Genomic DNA, 23,572 nt, shown 5'->3' on the forward strand with positions numbered 1-23,572 from the left:
CCACTCTATACATTAACAGCATAGTGTGTGTGTGTGTGTGTGTACCCACTTTCTTCCATTCCAGTATTCTATGAAGATGCCAGCCACAGATGCTGGCGAAAAGTCAGGAATAAACTCTTCTAGAACATGGCCACACAGCCTGAAAAACCCACAAAAAACTATGGATGCCAGCTGTGAAAGCCTTTGACTTCAGACAAACAAACTGATCCTAGAAGAGATCAAGCCCGGACTCTCACTGAAAGTTCAAGATGATGAGATTGAGGCTGTCCTATTTTGAATCCCAAAACAGATCAAGTCTGAACTCTCCCTGGAAGCCAAGATGACAAGACTGAGGTTGTCACATTTTGGCCACATCATGAGAAGGCAGCAATGCTAGGAAAGGTAGAAAGTAGTAGAAAAAGAGGAAGGGAGCAAGTCACATGGCTAGACTCAATGGGGGAGTTCAAAGGCCTGAATTTGCAGGACTTAAATAGAGCAGTGGAGGACAGAAGATCTTGGAGATCTCTCACTCACAAGGGGTCGGCTCAAGGACAGTTAACAACAAACAACAATGTGTTCACCTCAAGATGTTTAATGCTAATAGGTTTTATTAATGATATAAATAAATAGGTGTGAAATCCACAAATTGCACTGTTTAAATGCTACATTTTGTTATAACAGGGTTCAATATATGTCTCTGTGAGTGAGTTCACTGAGTAAGCCCTTATTTACTAGTAAGGATGCTTCAAGTTATAGGCTGTCTTCAATTTCAGCATGCTGCAAAAAGAATAGCTGTGAATGAAACCATATTTTGAAGTTCATTGTCATAAAATAGTTCAGAGGTATCCTTTTATACTACTTAGGTCAGGCTTCCAGATATTGCTGGATTTCAATTTCCAGGACTCCTAGTTAGTATGGCCAGTGGTCACACAGTCTAATCCAACAATGTTTGGAAACCAATGATTTTCAATGTTTTTAGGCCCAAGCTTGGAAATCACTTTACTTTATTATAGAAATAAAAATAACAAACAAAACACAGCAAATTTCGTACCTACCTGCAACATTGAGCTTTTCAGCTGTCCCCGAACTGGGAGTAGCAGTGGTGCTACTATTTGTGGAGTTTGCACCTGTGCCATTGATGACAAGGTTCTCCACTTTAGACTCAAGCTTCCCAATACGTTGCAGGATATTATCCAATAAGACAGCAAGTGTCTTCTTCAAATCTGAACCATAAAATAAAACAAAACCAGTCAGTATTATATAGAATCACACATATTGGCTGTATGTTCCTATAAGATAGAAGCAATGAGTTTATGGCAAACCTTTCACACCTATTCCTTTCTGTCCCAAATATCCTCTTTTATCTAAATACAGTATCCTTTACCAAAATACAGTGGTCTCTTTTTATCTATGGGCTTGCAATCCACAGATCTGAGCTTCTGTGGCCAACAAGCCCTGTTGTTTTTAATGGAGGTGTGTGAATGTGGCCATGGCAGTGGCTGCACACACATCACACTACCATAGGAAACAATAGGACTTGAGGTCCTGCATTTTTTGTTAGCCGTGTGGGGGTGGTGGTGGTGGTGGTGGTGGTCTGGAATGGATCCCCCACAGATATAAAGGGACCAATGTAATGTATTGAATAATTTACTGAAGATAAACCACATGCACAACTCATTATTTAAGACAGGGAACATATGTGTGACCATACCATGACAAATGTTTTTACCAACCAAAAACATCTGAAATCAAATCCTGATAAAGCAAATACTTTGCAAAGTGACAGTGCACTGTTCTTGCCTCTATTGCCTGCCTCCTTCACTATTTAATTCTCTTGCATAGCTGGTCTAGCCTTGTCAAGAATTACTTTTTGTGAGCATGATGCTCAAGTTTCTCTTTTTCTTCAAGTACACTTATTTTAGGTAATGTGTGTTTAAAAATGGAACACTATTATTTTTCTTCAGATTTCAATTCTTCTGGTGAAGAAATTGGTCAAATCAGTAACATACTTGTTCCTGAACAACCTTTCCATTTCCAGAGGGCAGTCGTGTTAGCCTGTTGTTGGAAGAGCAATAAAGCGTAAAGTGTATCACCTGTGGCAACTAACTTTCTTTTATTTAGTGGATGGCAGACAACTAAAGCTAAGCTAAGGACATGGGCTACAGTCCACAAAAAATTATGTAAATGAAACTTCTTGGCCTTTAAGGTGCCACAAGACTCTATAATGATATAATACTTAGAAGTAGAAACCTTTGCAGGACAATTTTTATTCTACTGGCACTTGACACTTTATACCAGGGAACCGTCCAATTATAAAGATTGTATATACAGCGCTGTGTAAATTTACAGCACTTTATAAATAAAGGTTAATAATAATAATAATAATAATAATAATAATAATGTTGTTACAGTAAAAGAAATGCCAGATGAAAGAGGAAATTTTTACCTTCTGAAAAAAATATACTGACAAAGGGAGAAGAAATTATTTAAATCAGAGGTTGACAAAGCATGGCCCATGAAACACATGTAGCCACCAGGACCCCTGATGTCAAAATATTTTTAATTCCCTCTCCATCAATTTTCAAAACAACCTTTCCTCTCAAGAGACTCAAATTAATCTTTAGAGGGTGTGGAGGCCATTTCCATTATGCTGGAGCCCCACTGGAGATCCCTAGGCTTAAAATCCCTAGGATTTTGCAAAACACAGAGACAAACATATAATATCTCAGAATGCTTGAAAAAAAACCCTAGGGCCCCAGAAAGGCCCCAAAACATGCCCCCATGTCCCCTACAGAGGTTTTGGGGCATTTGGGGGCAAAGAATTTGATATGTACAGTGCAGGTGAAGTAAGCGTGCAGTCAAGTATGTAGCCTCCTAGTCTTCCACAGTTGCACACCCCTGTTTTAAATGCTAACCGTATTGTAGTTTTATGCCGTTACAGAATAGTAAGGAGTACTGGTTGGCAGTCAATAATTCAGATACTAAAGGTCATTCATTAATGCAGCCAGTGGTCTTAAGTGTACTGCTATTTCTCAGTTTTACTTTACTCACCAATCCTATAGTAAGAGCTTAAAACATGTTCTACACCTTACAGCTGCATTAAAAAATATTTGATATAATGTAGAAACATTTGGAGCACTTTTAAAAAGAAGCATGATATATTTGTAACAACATACTTTTTTAGTTTCAAATTAATGATGAAATGTAGCAAGTTTTGGAAAATAGGCTAAGGCGCAGTACAGACTGCCGAGAAACAGTGGCCTGCCGGTGCCTATTTTTACTCTGGAAGGACGGCGCAGCCCCCAAACCGTGCGCCATCTCTCCAGAGTAAAAAGAAACCGGAAAAAACAGGTTCTTTTTGCTCTGCCATAGTTATGTCATGAGTGTACCAATGGCACACTTGTGACATAACTGGGACAGTGCGACGTGTAGACATTATGCGTCCATTACGTCATAATGGCGGCACCCATGAACACGGGACGCCGCCATTACTGCGCCACCAACACATATTAGTGTTAGGAACCGTGCAGTTGCGCAGTGTGTACTGCGCCAATATTAGTAATTAAACACAAACTAATTTAACATGCACTAAAAAAAACTTTATGTAGTATGAGCATTAGTTGGGTGTGGTACATGTACAATCAGCTTTATTTTGCAACTGGAAACATTTTGATGACTGTAAATATTCTGATGTCCTCTCTTATAACCAATGCTACTGAAAGAAAAGGACCCTTATTCCTCAGGTACTGCATGCTGAATTCATTGCAAGATTCACCATGACTGAACAATGCACATGCAGAATTAAGAACATTGAAAATTATAGCTAACAAAATAACAAGGCAAATGAAATGCATATTTGGATAGATTTTTTTTAAAAAAAGAAACACACACACTAATTTGGTTAGATACCAAAGCCACAAAAGATATACCTGGTTGCCTTGCTAAATGTGATCAAAACAGCCATAGGTTTTGTGGAATTTATTTTGGAATTAAAGACAAAAGGGACACACCACTGCTCTCATTGAAGAGCAGGAGGAAATCACCACATCACAATTTTCTACAACTCTTTTCAGGTGCTGGTGTAGCCCAAACTCTTGTTGGTTTGCAATACACAGTATAATCACAATACAAGCAAGTACTGCCCACAGGCTGTCACAGTCAGACAGGGGATAAAGAACAAGGGCCACTTGTTACTGCACTACAAAGGCGACGCTGCAGTCAGCTGCCTAGGGGATGGTGACCTCAACCTCCCAAGCTAATGCATTCACAGAAACAGCAGAATCTTATCAGAAGATGAGACAAAGGTGTAACAAAAGCAGCATGGTACCTCAGCATCTCTGGCACCTGTTCTAAAGAAGTCCTTTCATTCCAAACAGTGAAGTGGAAGGAGATACTGAAGCTACAGATGAATAGCTCTAAGCTCTGACTTGTGTGCAAACCCACTCTAGGGCATCAGAACCAACAGCACTCCTTTGGCAAGATGAACTGACAAACCAAGTAAGATTTCTTAATGATAAGATGGTGATGGGGGAGAAAAAGGGGCCATTGTAAACAGAAACAAGGAGAACAACTAATTGGCAGCTAGCTTTCCAGAAAGGTTAGAAGTGAAAACCAACAGGACAGGGAACACCCACAGTCATAATGCATTTGAAGAGGCACTGCACGCCCTCCAGAAATTGAGAAAATTATTGCTTTCCAAGAAGGGTTTTGAAGTATCTGTGATTCCACACCCTCTCTATCTCTACACTGTTTATTTCTCCCTCTCTCTCATTTTCCCTCCTGCAGCCCTCTCCATTAGAAAGAAGCAAACAATTCACTGTAATGTATCAGCAGATATTAACATGAGCAGGTTTTCAACCTATAAAGGGAAAGAATATTCTTAAGCATACTGCTCATATACAATATGAAAGTCTTGATCTGATAAACAATCAAGATCTACAAAAGAAGAATGCTTCTGATTGTTAAGCATTGATTCATCACGTGAAATAGACTCTGCTGTACTTGCTTTCATACAGAACAGAGAAAGAGTAGCTAATAAAGGTTTTTTTATATTAGGTGTGCCACACTGTGCACAGATTATGCATATTTAGCATTTTATTTATTTCATTTTCTATATTTGATGAAAGCTGTAAAGAGACACTTTAAAAGGCAATTAAACTACTCAATGATATTAGCAATGCATAGATGAGCCACTTAGTCATTCAAATATTGAGGACAAAGTAAAAAAAAAAAAACCCCTCTAGAACATCCTGCAGTTCTATAAAGAGATAAAAGGGCCATCTTTTCTTTGGTCTACTTAGACAAGCACCTGTCTCCTAAGGTATCAGGTATAAACCTTTCCTGGTCTTGATATTTCTGTCCCTGTAACTAGAAACAGAATATGAGAACCTCTTCATGACAAGCTTGTGTCATCCAACTGAGCTATCTGTTGAGGAATAGTAACAGCAAGTATATTTCTATACCCTTTATCAATGAACTAGCAGTCCCTAAGTGGTTTACACTGTGTAAGCCAATTGACTACAACAAGCTGGGTACTCATTTTATTGACCTACGGAAGGATGCAAGGCTGAGTGGACCCTGGAGCCTCTGGGGATTGAACTCACAACCTTGTAGCTGTAGTACTGGCATTTAACCATTGCCCCACCAGGGCTCCCTTTGTACTAGAAGATGCTCCAATTTAACCATTTAATACAGGGAACCTATGGCCCTCCCGGTTCTGACAAACTGCTATTGCCATCATGCCTCACCACAGCCAAGCTGAAGGAAGTTTTAGCCAGGCTCATGAGGGCTTGGTTGCTACATTTACTGTCACCACAAGGGGAGGAGCTACAACCAAGCCCTCATGAGTCTGGCTAAAACTTCATTCAGCTTGGCTGTGATAAGGCATGATGGCAAAGGCAGTTCTTCAGAACCTGGAGGGCCATAGGTTCTCCATACCTGTTTTAATACTTCATTGTGTCTACAATGTGATCCATTATTATTATTATTATTATTATTATTATTATTATGCTTTATTAAATAGCGCAGTAGATTTGCACAGCGCTGTACATACAAACAGTAAAACAGATAAGAGTAAACCTGCCCATGGTGTACAATCTAAGAAATAATAGCATAATACATATAAATAATACATAACAATACAGGAAAGGGTTCAATAAAACAGGCAACAAATTAAAAACGTCAAATAGCTAATAATAGTCATGTAATGCTTCCATTATCTATGCTCCTTTGGTAACTAAAGCACAATTACAAAATGGGCATAAATTCAAGGAGTGTGTAAAGTATCCCACCCACATCATGCCAAGTTTCTAATGATTCTCAAAAACTTGGGGACTCTTCTATGATGTCTTCCCTTTCCCCTTTATATTATGCTGTTCTAAAATGTCACTCAGTTTTTGTACTTTCTCAACGCTATTCACAGAGTGAAAGAGTGAGATGAGTCTAAAATCTGATCTTACTGCTGTGTTTATTCTGCTCTGCTCTGTGATGTAGTTTGATAAAGACAGCATGCATTTCCAATGTAATAGTATAGTGCTGCCTTTTTGTATTACTAATGGCATCAACTTTTCTATAGCTGACCCCACCTTAAGCATTCAAAAATACAGCCATGTCAGTCTATAAAATAATTATGGAAAGAGATCTTGTAGCACCTTTGAGATTAAATTCAAAGAAAGACATTGGTAGCATGAGTTTTTGTAGACTTGAGCCTACTTCCTCAGATGCATCTCAAAGGTGCTACAAGATCTCTTTGCATATTAAGCATACTTTGTTGTTTAGGCTAGCCATCTTTTCCTATATATATATTGGGACTACAAAATCTAACTTCCCCAGCCTGCACAATAATTGCACCAACATGTGGAAGTAAAGGTTTGTTTTGAACTATAAAGGTGTGTCAGTATCTCCTTTATTTAAAAAACAAACAAAAACAAAACAGTACTTAGAAGCCAGATAACAATTCCTATGGTACTAATATTTTTCATCAGCAGTAATTTCCAGGAGGGTAGCTATGTAAAGGTGACGTATTAGAAACATCAGCTTAAAGACTAACAAATTTCCATTGCCATACCTTTGGGGCAAGTACAGTACATGCTGTGTCACTGAAGGTTGAATTTCAAGTCTTAAAAATTCACAGTGATCACATCAAATATGAGAACAGTGTTATAGGGCATAAAATTACTCTCTGAACCAAATTTTTATACCATCTGGAGAAGACACAATTCTCTACTCCTTTTTCTTCCCCCGTAAAATCCTCTACCAAATTCTATACACTACATGTAGATTCACATTTATAGAACAGTCATCATAACCTTCCATTATAGACTAACTTGAAAGATGAACAAGTTTCCTTTGCCATACATTTGGAGGAATGCCATACATGCTGAGTCATTGAAGGTTAAATTCCAAGACTTAAAAATTCACATGTTCACATCAAATATGAGAATGGTGTTATTTTTACGTTATGCCCACCATTCTCCACTACACACAAACACAGACTCTACAGACACAGACTATTTTATTATCAAAGGCGGAAAAATAAAGAGTGGGGGTGGGGAATACTGAAACAGCTACAGAAATGCATACAAACAGTACAGAGTCCTGTTCCTAGATTCTACACTTGGATGATTCAGAATTAATCCAAAATATTGACAGTTATGGTTTATATACAGTAGCCGCATAAACACTGCAGAAATAACCCAGTTTGACACCACTTGTACTGTCAAACTATTCCTATGGAATTCTGGGATTTGCAGTTTGTTGTGGCACCAGAGCTCTCTGACAGAGAAGGCTAAATACAGTCTGCCCTTGCCTTATGTGGGGGATCCGTTCCGCCACCCCCCCCCCCCCACGTAAGGCAAAAAGTGTGTATGCTCAAGCCCCATTACATATAATGGAGCTCATGCATAATAATAATAATAATAATAGGATTTATTTATATGCTGCCCAATCACTGGGAATCCGGGCGGCTTACAACAGAGGGGTTAATAGACAGTTCCCTGCCCTCAGGCTTACAATCTAAAAAGACAGGACACAAAAGGAGAAGGGAATGGTGTGTGTGTGGGGGGGGGGGAGGGGATCAGGTCCAGCATTCTTCTCTCCCTCTGAGGCCTGGACCAAGGCAGATGGATTGGAGGGAGGGCTCTTCTTCTTCAGGCTAGCCCTGGTGGAGCTGGGCCTGCCTGGTCAACTCCCTCGCAGCCCAGAAGATTACAGTTATGGAGGGAGGAGTCTCTTCTTCCAGGCTAGCCCTGATGGAGCTGGCCCTGCCTGGTCAATTCCCTCATAGGCTGGAGGATGACAGTTATGGAGGGTACACAGCAACTCCCTCGCAGGAGTGGCTGTGTGGCTGTGCGCGACGGGCGCATGCACCATTTCCCCAACCTCCCGGCGGCTCACTATATCTCACAAAACTACAAATCCCAGAATGCCATACTATTCAGCCACGGCAGTTAAAGTGATGTTATTTCTGCAGTGCGGATACAGCATATGTGGAATAAAATAATGGAATGGTTTCAATTTATAGATGTGCTGCACTGTTAGTTTCCCATAGGATTAACTTGACAAATTATTATACATTTGTTCATGTCTTATTTGTTTGTTAACAATATTTAGGAGTCAGACCAAGTTTTCAAAGCAACAAGAGTGGCACTAGATTGCTTCCACCAGGATTCCAATACTTTCATATGCATGATGTAGGCTGGGACCTACCATTTGTTATACTGGTGTCCTGTCATCTGACCAAAAAGGAACATCTTAGGCGAAATACAAGACAGTCTTAGGGTATCATAGCCATAGAAACTTACTTTCTTTATTTAAAAAGATAAAAATCCGAGTTGTTACAATTATGGAGATACCTACATTTTACTAACTCCAATAGTGTGAAAGCCTGTTTAAAAAATCCTCAAGATTTAACCAAACAAAACCAAGCAAGAATTCCATAAGGTGCCATCACACTCTTGTTTCTGCTGTTTTTCTTTATTTCAATATTTCTATCTCATCCTGTAAATGTATATCTGAAGGTAAGATACAGTAAATAAAACAGCTTAAAGCACAATCCTGGAGCAGTTTCAGACTTAAAAACTTCAACACAGTCAAATAAAGCCTAGATGTACTATGAGCCCCCAAAAGCATGGGCGAACAGTTAAGTTTTAACTTGGCACTGACATAATGCCAAAATGGATGCCAGGTAGGATTTGAAGGGCCAATGTTCAAAACCCAAGAAAGCCCTGTCCCATGTCTACACAAAGTGTACTGCTTCCAACAACGTGGCTCTATTCTCTTATGTCACAGGCAGTCCAGTTAATGCAAACCTGATGAACTTGGCACAATGTGTGTTTGTTGAGGGGCATAGAGAAGGATACATGCCTTGACAGAACTCAACTCCAGATATTTAGGCCTATAAGGGAAGATACCAGCATCTTGAATGTGCCTAGAAGAAATTCTGTAGGGCTCTGTCATGTGGCTGGCTGGCTGGCTGACTTGTAAGGCAGCTCTGCCCTTGACCAGCTGAGACTTCTCAGGATTCTAGGATGCCTTGTAGTAACATCCGTTGATGCATTGGAAAGCCTCATTATTCCTCATCATGAGATGTGCCCTTCAGCTGCTGGTCTGACAACATATTTCATTATGTATTTGCTATGAAAGAAAAAGGCTTTGGCGCTGGAGAACTTGAACATTTTTTTAAAAAGAAAAATCTTCCTCGCAAGACTGAAAGGGTAGTATTTGGTTTTCAGACAGTGGAAAGGCTGAGCTCACTATGGTCACTGCCAGCTATTAATACCCTGCTTCTTAAACTTTGCAATTTTCCTTGTATAAATAGAAGAAAACTGAAACAAAACATCTCAACTATAGCTGAGATGCTCCTTTGCTGCTAGGGACAACCACCTAAACTGACATTCAAAGTGGTTGGGGAGTTCCTGCTATATATACACTGTGGTTATAAAAGGCCAGTTTCTTCCAGCTGTCATATTTATCTTTCCAGATACTGAGAGATGCAGGCAGGTAGGAGGGGAGGAAACAACTAGAAAATATAATGTGTGTAAATGTTCCTTCAAGTCACCTGTTGACTTCTGGTGACCCCATGAATTTCATAAGGTTTTCATACTCAGAGGTAGTTCTGCCAGCTCCTTCCTCTGCAATACAGCCTACAGCACCTGGTATTTATTGATGGATGATAGTACTCATCCAAGTACTAATCAGGGCTGAGGCTGCTGAGATTCCAAGATCTGAAGGGATCTTGCGCCTTTATGGTGTTTAGGCCCTAGAATACATAATATCTCTCAGCAATTTGGTCTAGAGCAAGCAACAATCTTTTCCCTTAACAGTGGGAGTTGTGGAGGTAATCTTACTGTGGGGAATTTTCTTCTTCCTTGGTTCAAGACCTCAGAGAAGACATACTTGCAATGTAGGCCCTTTGAAATTTTTACATTTGGTATAGTGCTACAGCTGTTGCACTTGCATTTTGAACTTGCTATGCTATGCACAATGAAGTCTTTGTATGACCTGAACATGTCAGGATGCTGATTCAGCTTTCTGGTTACTTAAAACAACAACTAGGCAAAGTAGGAAACGTGTTATTTTTGGAATGTCTTGCAATTTTTTTCATAACAAAAATTTTGGGATGGAAGAAAGAGGAATAGACAGACATTATTGTAACTGATCATTTGTTCATAGACTTTTCCAAGATGCCTTTGCATTGAATCAGAATTAACAATGAGATATTACACAGAATAAGTGGTGTCAGTATTTTCAAATATATAGTGATATATATGTCCAAATAAATAGACAAACCTAAGAGTTCAGGGGGATTTATTTTTATTTGTTAATACTAATCATTTTAAATAATTCATTACATGTTGTGCCTATACTACCATATATACTTGACTATAAGTCAACCTTCTGTGTAAGTTGAGAGTAGGTTTTGGGGCCACAATAATGGATCGAGAGTAAAATGTAGGAGCATGTAACAATAGCTCTAAAGGATGAAGCAAAGGAAAACAATGCCAAAGAACTTACATAACTCTAGCAGGAATAACTGTTTGTGGTCACACTAAAGCCTGGATGGATGAGAAAGTAGAGGCAGGGGGAAGTCAGTACTTCCAGGACAGATTACATTTTTGTCTTTCACCAGTAGATGTTTCCTTTTTAAATTAAGACTTAAAGTACACTACTTACATTGACCAGTGGATAAGTCGACTCATGTTTTTGGGACAATTTTTGACAAAAGTTCTAGACTTGTATTTTAAATCAGGTACAGCAAATTTAATAAACATATCCAGGGGCTTGCTTTGTTATTTTATTGTTATTGTTTATTTGCTTTGTACTTTCTTTATTGTTGTATCCCGCCCTGATTCCTTGTGATTGGACGGACTATAAATCCTCCTCCTCCTCCTCATTATTATTATTACTGTTTGGTCACGTAGCAAAATACAATTGTAATATAAAGATTTTTAGGTTCTGTTTATTAACAAATGTTCATTTGTACTCTATGAATTAAACCCAAGGTTCAATCAATATTGAGGGGATTTCTTGAAGCAATATCTAAACAAAGTTAGGGTTAAAGGAAATAGTATGCAAATACAGCGCGCCTGCGTATGACGCAGATGTGCTATACGTGGGTTTCAGCTTACACTGAAAGCTGCATGATGGAAGAGGAAATGGCATGCGTGCCGCACCACACCATGTGCATGAGCCCCACTGTTTTTGATGGGGCTTGTGCATACGTGGAATTTGCCTTAAGCAGGGAGTCCGGAATGGATCCCCGCGTAAAGCAAGGGCGCACTGTACTAAGATCCACGTGGGCAATGGGACTTCCCTTTCAACTTTACATTCCTACGTACACAGGATAACAGGAATTTTTGGAAACTGTGGAGGGATATGAACCATTCTCTTATTCTGCACCACTTCTGGAGGGTCACGTGAGTAAGCAAGGGACATGGATTCGAAGTCCACACAGAGGGATGGTTGTATTTTCATATTTTTCTTACCATAGTAAGACAAAACCTAATAGTGCTCTGAACTTGCTAAGAAACCTGGTCCTGCTTCACTCTATACCTGCCATTTTCTGAGCCATTCCCACATAATGTTAGAGGACATATAAATCCCAAACATTCTTGGTAGTTAAGACTTTTGGATACTGGGGGGAGACCTGGATATACAGCCAAATACAGTTACATAAACTTAGCCTAAACTAACAGGGTTGTTGTTCAGAATAATGATCTCTGAATTCAAGGGTCATTTGGACTCAGTCTCCAATGATTCTGGATTTGTCTAATTTAGAAAACCTACTCACCATATGCTGTCATAGTCCCAACGTAAGGTCCATCCACTACATTCCTATTCTCTTCTGCCAATGCTTTTATATATCTCTTACTGAGGTCCAGTATTTGCTCACGAAGCACTGAACTGCTTTCATGCTGAGTCTTCTGTTGTATAGTAAAATGCAGGAGCATCATTCCCCAAATAAAGCCAAAAGTCACCAAAAAGAAGCCAAGTTTCTGAGAAGACAGCTTCCATGGAGTAAAGAATGCCATGACTGTCTGACCAGCTCTGGAGTCACTTGGAAAAGCTCTAACAGCCAAATCCAAGGCCTCAATTCATAGTCTAGGCCAGTGCCAATCACAATTCAGAAGCTATTCACTCTGGCTCCTTAGTCAACGTATTGTCTCCTTTCAATTCCATCCTGCTGCTGAAAGAGAAAAGCAAAGCATATGGTTATTTAAAGTAGCAAAGTACCTGCCCAAGCTGTTTTCATGTTTATTTCATTTTCCTTGCTCCCCCCCCCCCCCCAAGTAGGACAATATGCTTGTTTGGCAAATCTGTAATTGTTACAAATCAATATTTTATGACATGCATCACAATACAAAGAGTTCAAGCAGGAAGCAACTAGAAATGCATCAAGAAATGTATCTCAACAGATGGAGAATTTACCTTTCAAAAGATTGGAACTAATTCAATACAACAAAAAGTTTCCAATCTAAATTTCTATGCAATGCCACTCCATGTGCCAGGAGCAGAGAGGGTTAGAGATATGCCAACACAGCAATACTTTTGTTCTTTCTAGCCCTTTATATAAGCCTATGGTTTTTGTAAGAACAATGACATACATAAGCTAGACTTCAGTGAACACTCCCATGGGAAGAAACAAAAATTAGCTTGTATTTGCCTACTCTAGAAGAAGATACCTGGGACTCAGAAGCCTAGAAGAGAGCCATTTACTGTTCCTGTATGACCTCTATCCCATCTGAATTTGCCCAGAAGAGCATTACAGTTTCAGAGATCATTGTACAAACAGTATATTGTTTTTTTGGATATGATACTGAAGTTTTTCTTACTACTTTTTCAGATGTTCCAACATCAGGATATTGGATAAAGGATTGTTATTCTTTCATTTATTAGATTTCTTTACTGTCTTTCTCTTAAACATTGGGCTCAAGGCTCACAGTTACATTAAATAAAAATTAAAATTAAAACATAAAACAAGGTTCAATACTAAAACTGAATTAAACTAAACACATTTTAAAATCATATAATTAAGGAAAACACAGCACCCAACTGGGGAGGAGCCCTTCCTTAGCAACCAATCAGTTGCCAAATATTGGGTGCAGAGACAAATTCCAATAATTTCCTTCAAGAATAGCATACTTAAATAGTGCAGTACAGTGGTTTGAATGCTGGACTAGAACTCTAGGAAACCAGGGTTCCCCCATTATGCCATGGAAACCCAGTGGGTGACGTTAGACGGGTTACACTCTTTCAGCCTCAGAGGAAAGCAAGGGCAAGCTTCTTCTTTACAAATTCTGCCAAGAAAACCCCGTGATAATTTGCCTTAGGGATGTCATAAATCAGAAATGACTTGAAGGAAACCAACAACAAAAATTCAATATATCAACCCTGCACCAAGATGTCTCATATTCGACTGTGACTACAGATTGAATGTCTCTTAACTAGAATTCTGAATTCCAAAATATTCCAAAAAACAAAAACAAAACCCTTTTTCATGGCTGGCTGAGACAGTGTCACCTTTGCTTTCTGGTGGTTCAATATACACAAACTTTGTTTCATGCACAAAAGTGTTAAAATATTATTTAAATTTATTTTCAGGCTATGTGTATAAGGTTTATAAGAAACATAAATAAACTTTGTGTTTAGACTTGGGTCCCATCTCCAAGATATCTCATTATTGGCGTATATGCAAATACAGGCATTCAAAAATCCAGAAAAATCCAAAATACTTCTGGCCACAAGCATTTCAGATAAGGGATACTCAACCTGTATAAGCAAGATTATACTAATACATTAAACAGTATGATACAATTTCAGCAGATCTCTGAGTTCAAAATTTGTGCTGTCGGAAGAATCTAAAATATTTGCTATCTTAACTTGGTATTTTATATGGAGGTAACTTCACCAGTTTTTGGAACTGGGAAATATGTGTGGCTCTAGAGAACTAGAGGTCAGGAATTTGATTCACACCAATTTAAATGAAAAGGAGTAAGTGAAGATTAGAGATTTAGCTATGCAGTTTCCGTGCTCTGGCAATAAGCAAAGAGAAAGCTTAAGGACCAATGGTGTGATATCTTCATGTACACTGGATAAGTTTACATGTTTTTTAATTAGGATTTTTTTTATTGTGGCATACCCCACTTAGCTCCTCCATGGTTTCTTTTTGCAACTGTGCTAAAAGTTACATGTCAGAACAATTGAAATTACGTTTAAACATGCAAGGTTCCATTACGTATCATAAAATCAGAATTCCACTCACACAGTGGGATTTCTCCCTTCCTCTTCTCCTCCCCAGACTGAGAATCCATTCTGCCAGCCCTTATAAACTGCTAGGGAAAGGGTCCTTACTTGAAATCCATAGGTGTGCTTTGAGGATGGGTGCTGTCCTGTTACTTCTTGAATTTTTCCTGCTCCAGGGAAGTTTAAGCTGAGCATTTAACATTTAATGTTCATTATAAATTGTTCTCTTCTAGAGTAGTCTGTATGAAGGAAAGCAATGTCAAAAACAGTAAAATAAACTGAGTGCAAACTGCTCTACTTGTTAGGGATGTAAGTTTCTTGCTTGTTTCATTCTTTTAAAAAACTTTTCTTTTAGAAAGCAAAAATACTTTTTAAAAATAGAAAAAAGTTATGTTTAACATAAAAAGCAAAAAAAAAAATGCTTTCTTCCCTGAAACTTTTTTTTTTTTTTTTTGGCAAAGAAGGCATAAAATATGAAGAACACCAATTACATAAAAATGCTGCAAGGGTTAACCATTTTTCAGTAGAGCATCTCAATATGCTGTACATGGGGAAATTTGCTAGTATTTTTTTAACTTCCCTAGTATGTGTTTAATATGTATTTTTTTCCTGCAGAGGGGTATGTAGCTGTTATCCAATTCTCAAAGGGACTGCAGCCTGTGAAAGGTTAAGAGTCACTGCACTACTGGATGGATACTGTGGGATACAACCAACAAAGATGAAATTTAGACTTAACTGTTTTTCTTTGGATTTAAGAAGCTGATTGGGTATGATTTGAATAAAAGCTTAAAGTCTCTTTAGGCACAATGGAAAATGTCAGACTAGAGATAGCATTTGGCACAGTGCAAAGTCTGTTCTCTCTCTACTATTTTGGTCCCACCTAACAATGCCTTCTATTTACTGGCTGACCCACAGCTACAATGTTTTCCACCTTAGAACCTCCTAATAGATTTTGTTGCTTTTTTAAGAAAAGAGGGAAGATTTGAGTGGTACTTTGCTGGTCAGCACAAAACTTTCAAATTGGGAATAGGTTTAGTATAGCTTTAATTTCATTTGAATTGCTGGATTATGCAGCGTTGTGCAGAGAACTGACATTTAACCAGCCTAAAACTCTAATAAGCAAATGATAAATCAAAAAAGGTGTATACATATCTGGAAGTCCCCTTCCACCCTACACACCAGAAAAACGTCTGCTTTCCCATTCTCTCAAGAACATGTTCTTATTGTCCCACCCGTCCAGCCACACTCTTCCTTCCAGGCAGTCATTGCACTGTCCTGCAACCTCATAATGTCCAGGCAATGGCTATTAGCTGAAAGAGCACGGCACAAAAGACTCATTGAAACCCCCAGCAAAAAATGAAAGACATTAGAAGGAAGGGAGGGAGAATTTGGAGCTTTGACCTTTTGAAAGATATGAAGAAACAACCTTCAGCTGCACCATTCACTATTTCAGTTCTAATTACTAAACTACAGAAAATGTCTATTAGGCCTGCTAAAACTCTGTAACTATCTTTGCTGTAATTCTTGTCAAGATTTATTAGAAGGCAGGTCTACAGTACTCACTGAGCTTTCTTCTCAGGTAAGTGTGTACAGTCTGCAGCATTAAAATCCTTTTGTATGGCAAAAGGTGTTGCTTGTGGCACAGAACAAGGTATATCTTTTGTACCTCCTCATTCATCAAAATCACCACTTTCTTCTTCAAGTAAGATGGCAATCCTCTGTATTTTGTGGCATTTGCCATCATGCATGATTCCAACAATAATAGCTTTACTAAAAATATTCTATGAGGAGAGATGAGGGAAGGCAGATGAACTGAAGAAAGTTAAACTGTAAATGTTAAATTCTGTACCTTCCCACCCTGCCCTTCGGACGACATGGATAAGAACTGACAAGAGGAGATCTAAGATAATGTGACATGAAATCACATTTAATCTTGGAGCGAGCAAGCAATGTAATTTTACTTTCAGGAAAAATGCCATCTCATTTGTGCTGGGAGTGCTGCTGAAGAGGCCTGTGGCAACCCAGCCATGATTCGAACAGATACAGGAGTCCTTGATTGCACTGTGTATTTTGAAATCTTTCCAATTTTCTGTCAAGCGTGCCATCTTACGCAGCTTATTCCCACAAAAATCAATCCATCAGCGAAGCCTTTTTTCATTGTGCCAGCAACCTATTTTATTTCACTTGCCCTTGAATTGCCATTTGTGTGTGCCCCCAAAGAAGCTTTAAAATAAAAAGCCAGTTGTCTTCTTTCTCTTCATCTAGATCCTTTTATCAATGTTCTCTATTAGAACATTAACATTTTAAAACTTATCCTAGTGTCCTGCACTACTTGGAACTTAAGTCGCCAGTAAATTCCCAAGCAGCAGACCACATTCATCAAATCATTTCTTGTCAATTATTTTCAAATCAGGATTTTACAGAAAGAGTCAAAATATTTCATCTGAAACTTGTTTGTGCAATTTTAGTCTAATTAAAGCTGTAGTTCCCTTTTCAAAGGAAATTGTACAACCCAGTGCATTCAGTTCTTACTCACACTAGAGCTCTACAAAGAGGTTCTTTGAAAAAGAAAAAGACACTCACCATTATGTACACAAATTTTTAAGTGTGACGATCAAAAGCAAAGCCATAGGCACTACAGTGATACAAAGACATGTCTGTAAAACAAGCATTTTCAAAGCTGAACAATAATGACAATAAGATTAAAGACACAGAAGAACTGGTCAAAGCTGAAGAATACCACAAAAATATGCAAGAGCTTGAAAATAGGTGAGGGGTATTGTTGAGATACTATTTGTGAGAAGGTGCCAACTATGGAGTATGTTCTCAGAATAAAAAATATGTGATTATGATGGGTTCTTGCTGGTTGTTCAAAAGGAACTATTAAGTATTAATATTTATAATACATAATACATATTATAATATAACATTTAATATTTATTAATATTAAGTATCAATATTAAATGTTGTTGTTTGTTGTTTTTTAACTGGGTACAATCAAGCCAATGTCATAGACTTCCCAAGAAGCAGGAGGTCTAATCTTTAACTCCCTAAGGCAAAATTGTATGATTTTAAAAGGTGTGCACCTCTGGCTAGAAAGTAAGCCATCAAAATGATTTCTAAAGAAACACAGCACAACAAAAAGCAATTGTGGGGCAAGTGTACATACAAAACTCGACACATGCAACACATAATTAACAAAATGAAAAAGCATTATTCTCCTGAAAGCAGAAGTGACTTTTAGGATAACTATTCTGCAAGATTTAAACACAACTAGAAAAACACTAACAATTTAGTCTCAATGGACCCTTATCTTTGAGGTGGTAGCAGATGCAAGTTAAAACAGTACCTTTAAAGAGGAACCTTATTACACAGGCCTAAAAGTAAGCTATAACTACATTTGCTAGCTCCTGTAGCCCATATCACGTTAAAAGCACACTTAATTTAATTTGTTTCAAAGGGATAGGCTAGAAAGAGATGATATAATGTGCTCTTCATTTCCATCAGGATTTGCAGGGTTGAGGAATAGATGACTATTTAAGACATTATAAATCTCTTCAAAAACACTTAAGAGAGCTTTCAGGGCTGCATCCTTGTATCTAGTGCAATGTACCCAATGGATTCAACTAAAGGAGAGGATGACAAGGCAACGAGTTGTCACTTAGAGCTCCCAGCTAAAACCTTGCAAATGTATTGAGTAACCTGTTAAAAACATTTACATTGTTCTCCCTGAGGAATGGAAACTGGAAGACCACAACATGAAACTGCTCTACTACAACACATTAAGAAGTTCAGTTGCATTATCGTTGTCTTAAATTAGGATTAAAGGTTCCTCACCAAACTACACATTTTAATTATTGTATCAGACGCTGGGACTGCCTATGTTATTACCAACAACTCTTTTTGTGAATGGCCATTGTCAATAAAAGCTCATAATTCTTGACACGTTCTATATGCTTCCTAGCTACTGTATATGGTAGCTGGGATATTTTATCCTAATAATTTATACTATATTATTTTTAACAAAAACATTTTATTGAAAGAAATGTAGCAGAATAAAATAAAATTTACAGACTTTTAGCATAAGCATTTCCCAACATAATACTCTCTCTCTCTCTTGCTGTAGCCTGCAAGTTAAGCTGTATTCCCAAAGACTGATACGAGAACCAGGTGGATCTTCTAGATTACCTCTCCATTAACAAGACTAAAAGGAAACCAATCTTACTGTATCCTTATGTTTTACTGAGGCTTCCTTGCGAGTGCTTTGACACGAATAAATAAATATCTTTCTCTCTTCAGTATATTTTGGCCTGCTTTATTACAATTTCCTTTTTCACTATACAGTGCCCTGTAGGAACCAAGGTTATGAGCTGAGCTTCCTGTCCGTCCCTCAAGACGTCCCCTTATATACAGTGTACTGGGTTTCCACTGTATACCCTCAATGCAAGTGAGCCATGTTCAGATTCAGACAGACTCTAGTCATAGCCCTTCATGCTTGAGGCACACAAGTCAACAGCACTGACACAGGGCTAAATCCAATAGCTGTTCACAAGTCAAGCAGATCCTTGCATCAGTGGTAGGTCAACACGTATCTAAGCTCCATTGATTCAGAGGGTATGCTGTGATTGTGACTATCAGTTGGATTTATGCTACAATGCCATGCAGAAGTTCTATACAGAAGCCTCCTATGCAGTTTGCTTGGTTTATGTCATTATATAGCCCACCTTGTTTAGCCACTCTAATCTGTTACAGGAACAGACATGAACCAAGCCTTCCGCATTTAAGAATCATATAAATATTACAGCTCTGTTCTTCACTTCTGCTGCCATTTAAAAGCTTTCTTGTCTCAACAAACATGTAAAAGTCAAAATTTTACATCAGAATCTGTTTCTTCTTCTTCTTCTTCCCCTAAACAACTTCAGTTACATGGAGTTTACAAGCATTAACTCCTCTGGCAAGAGCTCACCACTTTGACTGCCTCTCTGATTTTCCTAGCTGATATCATTAACTACCAAACAGAGCTCCTCCATTTCCCTTGTGCTGGCACTGTCCCCAGACTGCCAGGCAATCTGGGGAATAGCTGAAATGCTTCATTTCCATATTGAAAAAAGAAAAAGAAAAAAGAATGATGTAGGAAATAGTATTCATTTTAGTGACTAGCCAGATTTAAAAAAATAAAATAAAACGATGACACTGGCTAGGGAGGTAGTGTAGTTGCTGGGCCTCCTCTGGGTGCTCATACACAGAGCACCAGGAAGAGAAGACGGCCTTAAGAGTGTTGCTATGACCTACTTACAGGCCCCTTTGTTAAACACACGAATTTTTTGTGCAACCCTTTCCACATAAGGATAAATCGAAGGTTGGTGTGGAATTTGTGTGTGTGTGTGTGTGTGTGGGGGGGGGGTTCTAATATTTCTAATGGAAATGCCCACATGATTAAATACTTGTTTCTGTCCATTCTGAAAAACTGAGTAGCCATCCCCAAACATACCGAACAGATATATAAGTTTTCCTTTAAAAAGGTATTTTGGAATAGATGAATTGTTTATTACATGCAGCATCTGGAATACATTGTTTTAACAAATTGAAAATAGATTTTTACATGATAGTTGATTGATGGTGATGATGGGGATGATGATACAAAGAGAGTTGTCTGTTTATTCTAACTCAGTCTATCAGAAATGTTTCTTCTTATCGCCACATCACTCTGGGAAAGATACTGAAGAAACACTCTAAAGTGCAATATAAATGCCAAATATCATCCCTTTGCTGAGTAGTTTACTATCCTGTCCATGAGACTGCACTGGCCTCAATGCAAGATACATTTATTTAGTAAACATATCCAGGGGTAATCGTGTTGTCCATATAGCAAAGTATAATAACATCCAAAATCCACAAAATAAATAAATAAATAAAATTAAAAAATAAAGGACTAAAATTCACAACTTTCAAAGCTCTATTTGCTTCTTCATCAAGCAAATGTGTTAAAAATCATATAGGAGAAAGAAAGAAAGAAAGAAAGAAAGAAAGAAAGAAAGAAAGAAACCATTACTCAAAGGTATGCATTCTGTCAAGAGGTTGTGGTCCTCAGTTAAGATGGTATGGAGAGGTATTCATGCAGGCAGGTGCCTACTTCTTCTGGCCATGTGGGTACTAGGAGATTTTTAGAGTCTGGGAAATAAAATTTAGATTCCATTAACTAGACAAAAAGATACTGCCTTTGACAAGCAGTTTGTCCATCCTATAAGTCCTTTGTTAGGCAGCAAACACTGAATTTCTCAGGAAACCTCCATGCTTTTGCATGAGGTGTTCTTAAGATAAAATATGCCAATTCTGTCCCATTTCTTTTAAAAAACAATTCACCTTTGTTGGAGATAGAATCCTCTAATTTTAAAGTCGCACCCATTGGCTTTCTCTTTAGAATTCTCTTATTGCAACTAAAATGTGGTATTCAGAAAACAAATCCACGAGTAGCTGTGTTGGCTATATAGCAAAGTACAGTAACAGCCGAATGTGCAAAACAGTGGTAACTTTATTGGGCCAATGAAAATGCACAGCAGATATGTTGCAAGCTTTCAAAGCTTAACTGGCTGAACTGGCACTGGTTCTCTGATTAAGGCTCCACTGCCCTGGAAACAGAGTAAGCAATAAGCAGTAGGGTGTATGAAAATGGCCAGCTATTCACACCTTTGTTGGTGTCCTACCAAGGTTGATCATATCATTAGGCAGAAGGAGGTGGCAGCAGATATAGAGAAATAGAGTAAAATGCACTAAAGGTTAGAGCTGTGCATGGAATACAACCTTCCCTGTAACCCCTAAACTAACATGAACAGCTGCATCAGGAGTCCCACTGCCAGCGCTGAGATTTCGCAGCCAGAGTAGATGACTTTTGTATGCATAAGGGAAGAGGGCTCCATTTTATATTTAGTCCCATGCAGCAAGATCTCTTGGGTCACAAGCTTTCTTCCTGCTGTAGTTGTTCCTCCTTCTCCTTCTCCTCACAATTTCAATGTACAGATATTACTGACTAGAGTTCTGGACCATCAATGAACCAGATTCTATCCAAGAATCCAGGAATCAGTGAGATATCATGAACTAACATGGGGTGCCATTATGATCCAATTGAGTGGCATTACTGACCGAGGTGTCACCTGGTGCAGGGGTGGGACTTCCAGGGGGAGGGCACAAAAGGTCATGAATAAAATGGCATGCTTCAGGAAGGGGGGATGCACTCATCCAGGTGTCACCCAGTATGGTGACGCCACTGATCCAATCTATGGCAATTTCATTGAGATATTTTGATAGTGTATTTGGAATTTCTCCCATGACACCTATCAGTACTGGAACCAGAGTTGTTTTCTGTAACACTGATGGATTTATACAAAGGAAATCTATCCGCTCAAGGTCACAAAAGAGAAAGTATATTACCTTGAAAGAAATGTTCTTAGGTAACCTCCCAGGGGATATTTCTTTCTAAGAGCAAGAAGGAACAGCCTCAGTAACAGCAATCACTCCCAATGACTAGAGGGCAAGAAATCATGGGAAGAGCTGGCATGGCCAGAATCAAGAAGAGGGACACAGTGTCATATGACCAAATGACAAGATGGAAAATGAGCCAAAAAAAAAAAGACAACAGCAGCATTCTTGAAGGACTTTCACAGACACTGGAAAAAATGGTGGAGGATGTGGAACAGCTGGAGTCTCAAGACAGAGATTCCAGGTCTCATGCCGAGGCAGGCAGTGATTACCAAAAATAGCAGGGGCAGCCTTAGAGAGGTCACTGCAAGCAACCAAGATGCCAGTTCATAAAACCAAGATGAGGAGGAGGAGGAGGAGGAGCACCCTGGGACAATTAGCCAGCCAAAAAGGAGGAGGAGGAGGAGGTTAATAGTATGAGGGCCTAGAGAACAGCTCTTTCTCAGGACTCAGACAACAATGGAACCCCAGGTGAGTCCACTGAAAGGGATAAGAGAGAGAACTATTGGAGGGTGGCTGTATATGTTTCAGGTCTTCCAGAATGGGCTATTAGGAGGACAAAAAGGGCAGTATATGTTCCAGGTCTTCTATGGTCATCCATTGGTCCAAGAACTTCATGGGAAGAGTGGAATAAGACCTATGGGGCAGTCTAGATCTCCACTTTCAAGGATCATGAAGATACTCAGGTACTCACTTACCTAAAAAGCTTCACGAACAGACTTTAGATGGATAATACACTGAAGTTTTCTCACTGCTAAAATTTGATAGTGATGAGAGAAGGAAACCCAAAGGGAGTTAAAAGCATTAACAAAAAGATGAAAAGGGAGAAACAATGGACAGTTCCTTTAATAATTTGTCCTGAACTGTGTTCACATTTGAAATATTCTTTTAGTCTGGATATATGAATTTTTGGCCACAGCATTGTCTACTGAGCCAGAATGGTTGGGGCTAGCACCTCAGTCTTGAAGACCATCTGAGGATCTCATGGATGGGCATGAGGGGAATAACAAAAACATATTTTGACAAAAATAGGTTTGGGCAATATTGACCCATTTTACTTTTGCGTAGTGCAAGAAGTAATATGGTCAGTGGCAGATAGGTGGCATTAACAAAACGAACAGGGGCTATTATTAGGATTAGAAAAAAAGCACTTGGGACTTGGTGCTCAGCTTCTGAACAAGCAAGCTACATATGTAACATGTGCTACTTATGAATGCTCTGAGAAGGCATAGTGGATTTCTCTGCTTGTTGCATCATCCTCAAACAGAGAGAAAGTGCTGGCAGCATGTGGAAGCCACTTAATGGTTTTGCGTGATAACTGAACTGGACCAAAGCTATTGCTTTCATGAATTATGATATTTTCTTGTCCTGGGAA

General features: G+C 38.7%; 1 protein-coding gene across 2 annotated transcripts in view; it reads right to left on the reverse strand.

The window, feature by feature from the left end:
• The window catches only part of MGAT5 (alpha-1,6-mannosylglycoprotein 6-beta-N-acetylglucosaminyltransferase), a 177,090-nt gene that overhangs the window by 90,711 nt on the left and 62,807 nt on the right, over positions 1–23,572 (reverse strand). The window contains exons 1-3 of one of the 2 annotated variants that reach the window (XM_089520137.1): positions 14,830–14,905; positions 12,269–12,664; positions 1,035–1,202 (exon numbers count right to left, since the gene is read on the reverse strand). In XM_089520137.1, coding sequence (XP_089376263.1) covers positions 1,035–1,202; positions 12,269–12,509 — 409 coding nt within the window. In that variant the 5' untranslated portion in view covers positions 12,510–12,664; positions 14,830–14,905. Of the gene's footprint in view, positions 1–1,034; positions 1,203–12,268; positions 12,665–14,829; positions 14,906–23,572 lie in introns of those variants that run through there. The other variant, XM_089520136.1, reaches the window with a different exon arrangement.

The sequence above is a fragment of the Sceloporus occidentalis genome, unplaced genomic scaffold (genome assembly GCF_023333645.1).
Source record: "Sceloporus occidentalis isolate IW3139 unplaced genomic scaffold, rSceOcc1.0.p SCAF_4, whole genome shotgun sequence".
Taxonomy (NCBI): domain Eukaryota; kingdom Metazoa; phylum Chordata; class Lepidosauria; order Squamata; family Phrynosomatidae; genus Sceloporus; species Sceloporus occidentalis.